Source organism: Phocoena phocoena, chromosome 15, assembly GCF_963924675.1.
Source record: "Phocoena phocoena chromosome 15, mPhoPho1.1, whole genome shotgun sequence".
In the NCBI taxonomy this organism is placed as follows: domain Eukaryota; kingdom Metazoa; phylum Chordata; class Mammalia; order Artiodactyla; family Phocoenidae; genus Phocoena; species Phocoena phocoena.
Window position 1 is genome coordinate 6674597 of NC_089233.1, and position 8095 is coordinate 6682691.

Below are 8095 nucleotides of genomic sequence, written 5' to 3' on the forward strand. Positions count from 1 at the left end.
GATCCTGACATCCTAGTCCCCTGCCCTGCACCCCGCAAACACCAGCTTTGTCTGTTTCTGAGACCGGGTGCCCCCACCCATCCCCACCTTCAACTTCCTTCAAACCCCTCCCCCCGCAACTCTAAAACTCCTCCCTTTTTCTCTGTTGGGGCTCACCACCAGCCCAACCATAGAGGCTGGGTTAGACCACACCTCCTTCCTAAATAAATACCCTCAGCCCCTCCTCCCCAGATACCAAATGAAAAAATAAATATAGTGAACACCCACCCCCAACCCAACCCACCAATGGAAATCTGGATTTGGGGCCCCAGCCATTCACCCAAAAAGTCCCTTCTCTACCCTCTCTGCAGCCCCCTCCGACTCCTCCCCAGACCCAGCAGACGGGGGAGGAGGGGATGGGCCACGAACCCTTCTGATGCCAGGGCACCCCTCCCCAGTTATCGAGGTCCGAGCAGGGCCAGGGCTGAGAGGAAGAGAATGAGGAGGGGTTGGGTGTGAAAACTGACAGACGTCCCGCCAGTCCTGCTCCTGTCTTGGCTGTGGCGGATAATGACACCTCCTCCTTTGCCCCCAGCACCATCCCTTCGAGGAGGGCGAGGAGGCCGGGCCGGGGGGACCACAGCTGCTGCCCCAGCCATCCAGTCATCTGCATAGTGCTGTCCCTCTCCAGAGCCGCTAGCGTCCTCTGCAGGGAGGAGGAGGATCGGAAACAGACAGGGATGGGAAAGAGAGGTAGCGGGAGACAGAGAGAAGGAGCCACAGGCAGCAAGGGAGAGAACTCGAGATAAAAACAGTGATAGGTGGAGGGGTGGAGGAGCAGGCAGGGTGAGAAGAGGGAGAAAGCGAATGACAGGAAGGTGAGCAGAGAGATCAGACACATGAGAATGAGAGAAGGCAACGAGAGACAGGAAGAGACAACGAGGCAGACAAAAAGGAGAGACAGATGGAGAGAGAGGATAAACAGGAAAAGAGAGAAAACAGACGTACACAGAAGCAGCGAGCAGACGGGAAGGAGGGGGGAGAGACAAAGAGAGACAGAGACAGTGGGAGAGAGGGAAAAAATGTACGTCAGTGCCTTGTTTCCCTGGCAAATTCTACTTTGGGGAGCCAGCCCCATGGCGCCCGCACCCCACTTCCCCACCTCCCGGGATTGCCCACTCTTAGGAGCTTCCCACCGTTCTGTAAGAGTGTTTTGGTGTCTCCCCCAGGGAACCATGAACTCAAGGATAGAGACCCTGTCATTGGTGCTCTACCCGCTACCTTTGAGTAAAGCGCTCAATACGTGCGTGTAAAATGTGTGAGTCAATGAATGGATGGTAACGGAGAGACGCCAGGGGAGGGACTACAGAAAGCAGGGGGCGGGGCTGCGGGTTGGCCCGGGTCCAATCGCGGAAAGCCGGGCGGAGCGAGGCCCTCGCGGCGGCCCGGGGCCTCACCCCAGTCCTCCAGCTCCAGGTCGCGTCCCAGGGCGGCCGCCTTCATCCTGGTCGTGGCCGCCCGGAGCTGCAGCCGCCGCCTCCGCGTCTGGAGGTCGGGGCTCGAGGCTTCCGCATCCAGCTCTGGGTTGTTGATCTGCCCGGCCTGGGGACCCCCGACCACGGGCGACAAGTACCTGCGAGCAGAGCAGCCCCGGAGGCTCCCGCCCCGCCCCGCCCCCGAAGTCCGCCTCGCCCTCCCGCCCGCCCGCCCGCCGCCGCCGCTGCTGCCGCCCGGCTCTCACCGGCCACGCCCAGCTCCGGTCCAGCAGGGCGCCGCCTCCTGGGAGAGGTCCGCAGCCACGCGGGGGTCCCCGCACACTGTGAGGGGCAGCCCGGCCCAGAAGCCCCTCACCCGGCCCAGCCGCTCGCGGAGCTCCCACACCTGGACGCAAAGAGAGCCCGGGAGGAGATGGTGCGCGCGCCCCCCGCCCACCGCCGCGCCTGCGCCCCCGCCTGCCGCCCGCCACTCACCAGCCGGGGCAGGCTGGCGCCCGCAGCCGTCGTGGGCCGCTCCTCCTCCGCCGCCGCCGCCGACCAGAGCCGGCCCACCTCCTCCCGGGGGGCTGGGGCACGGCGGGCGCGGGCCGGCGCCGGTTGGGGGCTCCCGCATTCCTGGAACACCTGCGGCACCGGGAAGAGACCCCACAGACAGTCGTCCCGCGGTAAAAACTACACTCCAATACTCCAATCGCCCCCGACACCCCAGTTTATCCAGAGGCCCTACAGTGTCTCACTGACACCCCGCACTGTACCCCCAGCCCGGGGCCTCCCCCTCCACCCTTCTCTCTCCGGTCTCCCGCCAACTCCCACTCTTCTCGTGGCCCCTGTACCTGGGCTGACAGCCCCACGCTGTTTTCCTGCAGATGCATCAAACCCTCCGCGATCTTCACCCCGATGGACTGTGCTGCTAGCTCAAAGGAAAAGGGGCCCTGGATCTTCTCGGCCAGGAACAGGAGACCATCTTGAAAGAGGGCAAGAAAGAGAAAGGGTGAAATGAGGGGACATCCAGGGAGATACTCACTGAAGTAGGATGTTCCCGCAAATCCTGACCCCGGCCTTGGAGGGAAGCAGCAGGTCTTAGATGGGGGAAACTGACATGAGAAGAGCCGCTCCTCATCCTCTCCCCTCAGTACCGCTTAACACTCCCTCCCTGGTCCACCCTGCCCACCCCCACACAGACAGCCCTCCCAGGCTTTCCTGAATCCCCTCACCCAGATAGGCCCCCCAGTCAGGATCCAGTCCCTGGCTGCTGATACAGCCGTGGGCCACGTTGAGGCAGAAGCCCCGGCAGGGTGGCAGCGAGGGGACCCCCCGACAAAGGGGGCAGCCTGTCAGACGCATCACAGCCCGCTTGCAGCCTTCGGACAGCGGCATCTGGGAGCAGAGAGCAGGCCTGTGTCATCCACGGTTGGCTGCCCTCAGCCAAGCCTGGTGCTGGGCACAGAAAGAAGTCAAATACCCCACCCCACCTTTCCCAGGCTCTCAGTGTAGAGCTGGATGTGAACATCTAGGACTGATGCCCCCGTGTGGCAGCAAGAGTGACCCCAGGACTGCCACAGACCAGAGGAGAGAGGCCCCTAGGGGCCAGGCTGCAGATGCGGCTTCTTGGGAGAGATGGGGCGGTGAGGGATCTGAGAAGAGGTTCAAGGCCAAGAGTGAGCCCATCATGGTTGGGGACAGAGGAGTATGAGGATGCAGGAAGTAAGGCTGGGAGGTCAGGGAGAGAATGAGCAGTAGAGAGAGGGCCTTGAAGGCCAGGCCAGGAACCTGGCCTCCAGTAGCAGGGAAGAGGGAGCCACTGAGTGGTCCTGGAGAAAACCAGGAGGGCCAGTACTCCAATCTCAGAGATGCTATGGAGATGAGCAGGCCCGTAGAGGCTGGCAGGGGGTAAGAGTCATCAGAGGGTCAGAGGTGGGAGGAGATCATGGGTCATGACACAAGGGAGACTCCAGCCTTCCTGATTTACCCTGGGATGCCAGGGCTTCGAGGCTGATATGGGAAGGCCCCAGGCCTCTCCTGCCAGCTGGCACCGGACTCTTCTTCATGGGACCTCTCCTGCTTCTTGTCTCCCTCCCTGGGCCCTGCCCATACTCAGGCTCCCTCTAACCTTAAGCGTTTCGCTGACCACATCTCTTCCGGTCTCCAAGCCCTGGATAAAGGCCCGGGCAGCCACCAGGGCCCGGGTTATCTGGGGGAGGTGAAAGAAGGTGAGAAAAACCACAGGACTGTTGAGGGTCAGTCAACACTGGGACCAAGAGACTGCACCAAGGGGATGAGCAGGGGGGTGAGGTTTGTAGGGTTATCTTGGGGTGGTTAAGAGTGTCAGGTGGTCCCGGGAGGCAGGTTCAAGAGGATCAAAGGAATCACAGTCTAGAAGGACCCAGGGGAACTGGGCTTGGGAAGAGGTGGAGGGATTACATTTTACAGGGCTTGGAGATAGAGGGGCTTGTATCAGAACAAACACTGAACCCGAAGCCAGGAGACCTGGGTGTGAAACATAGCTCTACCACATATTGGTTGTGAGACCTTAACCTCTGGGAAGTTCAGTTTCCTCATCTGTAAAATAGGAATGCTAATATCTACCTCCTAGAGTTATGATGATAATTAAATGAGAGACTATAAATGAAAAATCCTTCTTAAATATTAAGTGTCTAATTCACAGTTAGTTGAACCAGAGGAAGCCAAGGTATTGGGATTAGGGAGGAGTTGGCAGAAAGGTGGGGTGGGGGGAGGCAAGAGCAGGTGAGTGGGTCAGCAACTTGTGTAAACTAGGACACAGAAAGGGGGGCCATCCAATTAAAGGAGACCAAGGAGCACTGGGTCAGGCAGAGGTGACTGAGGCTCAAGATAGGGGTCACCAGGTCAGACATGGCTGCCATGCAGGATAGAGGGATCACCAGGTCAGGGGTGACTGGGGCATGGAAAGGGGGGTCATTGGGCTGGAGGTGAGTAGTACATACTTCAGAGGTCACTAGGTCAAAGGTGGCTGAAACTCAGGCCTTGGGGCCCCTCACCTGCAGGCGGAGGCGGCGGGGTGAGTCCCCAAAAGGCTTCAGAGAGTCATCAGCAGAAGAGGCCAGGCGCGTGAGGCAGAACAGGTAGTCAGGGGAGAAGATGTACTGTGGGTGCAGCAGGGGGAACATTTTCTCCAGGAGCTGAGCCCAGAAATCCACCAAGGCATCATCTAACCCCTCACCGGACCTCTCATAGTAGTCCCGTAGCCGAGAGAACAGGCCACTGAACAAGGGGGTGTGCTGGGCATACAGGCGGCCGAAGGAGCGGTGGAAGAGCAGGGACAGGGAGTGCTCGGCTGATGAGAGCATCTCCCGAAAAACCTCTGTGGCAAGTGCAGAGAAAGGGGTGTGAAGTGGGGTAAGGCCAGAGAAGGATGGAAAAGTGAAAGGGCAGAGGCAGGAAGAGATGGGCATGGGGAGAGAAAAGAAAAGTGAGTCAGAAATTAAGCAACTCTTAGAGGTCTGGGCAAATTGGGGCTGGGGGTGGAGGGCAGGACCTTGAGAGAGCCTAGGGTGGGGATGCGGGGGCTAAGCCAGGGCCGGAGTGCCTTAGGGATAGAGTCAGGAGCAGGGACGGGATGCTTGCTCGGGTCATGAGCACAGAGAGGAGGTGCGAGGCCAGGTTTGGGGACGCCAGGTCCTCACCATCAAATCTTCTGTGCCGGGCAGCCAGTGTGTGAACCAAGAAGGAACCGCTCTCTTCCACCAGGCCTCGGAAGGTGGCCTCAGTCTCCCAGGTCAGCTTCTGCTCTATCTCACTGGAACAGCAAGTGTACTCCTGGGGACAGATCCGGAGGTGCTCACCTGGACAGAGGAGACACGAAGGAATGGTGGGAAGTCATGTCGTGAAACTCCTTGCTTCTCCTGCTGATCTCTGGGGGCCATCCTTTCTCTTCGAACTGTCTGGTTTCTTTTCTTTTGTCTGCCACCTCATTCCCACCTGGCTCTACCCCCTTCTTATTGTCCCCTCACCCATCCCAAGTCCACTGGCACTAGCCATAGGATCAAATAAAGATGGGCCGATTTAGTGATCAGAGGGTCCTAGGTAGCCTGCCTAACATCGCACACCCCAGGCCTCTAAGGACTTACACGATGGCTTCAATGGGAAGAATGGGATTTGGAGGGGTGGGATTACCTGGTAAGAAAGAAAGTATTGTCATAGAAAGGGCTCATGGAAATAGCGAGGGGAACAAATTGGGCTGTGAATAAAGAAACACAGAGGCGGGTGCTAATTACTAGAAAGGGATTCCTGGGGTGGGGGTGGAGTAGAGAGCTATTATCTGAACAGGAGTGTTATTGTGATCCTGGTAAAGAAGTTCCGGAGGAGAAGAGACATTATTACTATGAGACGAAAAGATTATTATAACGGCCACTCTGAAAGGGAAGAGAGTTATTGTGAGATGGGGGGACCGGCCCCCGCCCCCTCCCTCGCCCCCAATTCTCTAGTCTTCCTTTTTCTCCTCACCTGAGATCAGGGCGGGAGGGAGTAGGCTTAAGCTATATCCCCGGGCCCCCAGGATCTGCCGGGTCTCAGTGCAACTCCGGGTGACCTTTGCCTCGATACCGGGTCCAGGACCAGGACCGGGACACAGAGGCAACAGCAGAAGCAGAAGAGATCGCAGCGCGTACATAGCTGCTGCCACCTTGGGACGGCAAAGTGGGTCCTAAGAAGGAAAGAAGAGCCGCCCGAACTCAGGAAGCCGGTTCTCTGCCGCGGGATCGCCCCGCCGGCCAGAGAAAGAGCGCGACCTCCGAAAACTGAACACGGAGCACGATCGCTGGACTAGGCGGCATCTGCCGAGACAATGGGAGCGGGAGCCGGACAGGAGGCGGGGCCCGGGGCGGGGCCCGGCCAATGATGGTAAGGAGCCGGACTCAGGGGCGGGGTCAAGGGAGAAATTAAGCCAATGTACTGGGGAAGCTCGGCAGTGGGGCGGGACTCGGCAGGACTAAGGAGGCTGGGGGAAGGGCGTGGCCTTCCTCGGAGGCGTGGCTATTTGGTTCGCAAGGCGGGGCCCGGGTGGAACCCAGCGTGTGGCAGTTGAGAAGCCAGATTAAAGGAGCTCTTACTAGTGCAGTGTGAAACCCGGCCAATGGAGGGGGAACTTGGGGGCAGAGGATCGGGGCTGGGGCGGGGCCGGGAGGAGCCGAGTTAAAGCAGGTGGCCAGCGCGCCGGAGCCCACGTGACACGGCGACACGCTGGAGAGCTCGTGGCCGCACGAGGCTGCCGGAGCGCCGTGACTGGAACGTGGTGAGCACGAGCTCGCACACGCCCAAGCCTCGCGACAATTTGCCCGCCCTGAGACGAGCCGTTGGGCTCGCGCCTGCGCACCGCACACCCCGCGCCTTCCCGCGTTTTTCTGGAGTCTTCTGCCACCCAGAAGGGAAGCGGCGGGCGCCCGTGCCGGACTGTGGGGCTGGTGGGGGAGGGTGACCACAGAGACCCAAGGGACCCGCGGTGGTGACTTTTCCTCAACGCTGCTCGGCCAGAAGTCGCTGTTCTGCGTTCAGACAGTGAGGCTCCCCTTTGACCCAGGCGGTCGCCTTCCCCCACACTCTGGCCCTGAGAGAGGACTCTCCCTTTTCCATACCCTCCTCCAGAGTGGCCAGGAATCCCAGACCCAAAGGCTGATAGTCGCTCTCCTGAGTGGTTAGACGGCTCCTCCGCCCAAATAGCGTAGCCCAGCGTTGAGTAGAGATCCCCTCTTCTGGAAAAATGGAGAATGCGAGCTTTCCGTGACTCCTTCAGCGTTTCCGGCTTGGTTCTGATGGCGCCTCTAGCCCCAAATCGTTAAGCGCGTCGCAGCCGGGTCCTTGAGGAGTCCCGTTCTAGCCTTTTAGAAATGGAAGTCTAGGTGCTTCTGTGGGGGGGGGGGTTCTTGTTTCTCGTTTGCACCCTGTGAGCTGGTTTTCTTTCACTGGCAGTTAACTCCGAATCCGGGGGAGAGGGGTGTGTTTTAAGCTGCCCTGGTGTGTGCCTTCCTCGGTGCTTGGGGAGTGACCCCAAACCGGAGGTCGGCGTTGGGGCCATGGTGTCTTTAACGCCCTGATGCCTCAGGTCGGGACTGTCTCTTTTTTTTTTTTGCGGTACGCGGGCCTCTCACTGTTGTGGCCTCTCCCGTTGCGGAGCACAGGCTCCGGACGCGCAGGCTCAGCGGCCATGGCTCACAGGCCCAGCCGCTCCGCGGCATGTGGGATCTTCCGGGACCGGGGCACGAACCGGCGTCCCCTGCATCGGCAGGCGGACTCTCAACCACTGCGCCACCAGGGAAGCCCACCGTCTTCTTCTTTTTTTTTTTTTTTTTTTCAGTTGAAGTAATAGAAGACTTACAGTGTTGTGCTAGTCTCTGCTGTACAGCAGAGTGACTCAGTTATATACACACATACGTTTTTTAAAATATTCTTTTCTATTATGGTTTATCCCAGGAGAAACCATAGAAGCTGTGCTGTTCTTCTTTTTTAATTTGACCTGTAGTTGATCTACAGGGTGTTCTCCGTCTTATTTTTTTGTGGGTCCCCCACTCCCCGAGTTCCAAAGCAGTTCCCTTGGAAACAAGGGGGGTCGTCGGGGCTGCGGATGGAGACGTGGTGGGACAGGAAGC

At 59.2% G+C, this 8095-nt stretch overlaps 1 protein-coding gene across 2 annotated transcripts; it reads right to left on the reverse strand.

Moving 5' to 3' along the window:
* Positions 1-354: 354 nt before the first annotated feature.
* On the reverse strand, positions 355-6123 carry GPC2 (glypican 2). Of its 2 annotated transcripts, none has more exons than XM_065893371.1 (10): positions 5958-6123; positions 5141-5296; positions 4493-4817; positions 3586-3666; positions 2690-2852; positions 2309-2439; positions 1950-2099; positions 1721-1860; positions 1437-1612; positions 355-685 (listed from the first exon to the last, which is right to left on the reverse strand). In XM_065893371.1, the coding sequence occupies exons 3-10, from the start codon at positions 4799-4801 to the stop codon at positions 438-440; spliced, it is 1398 nt and encodes a 465-aa protein (XP_065749443.1). In that variant the 5' UTR covers positions 4802-4817; positions 5141-5296; positions 5958-6123; the 3' UTR covers positions 355-437. The 2 variants fall into 2 exon arrangements, with proteins under 2 accessions (XP_065749443.1, XP_065749442.1); XM_065893370.1 differs by having other exon boundaries at positions 438-683; positions 1432-1612; positions 4493-4815; positions 5138-5296.
* Between the last annotated feature and the right edge of the window lie 1972 nt (positions 6124-8095).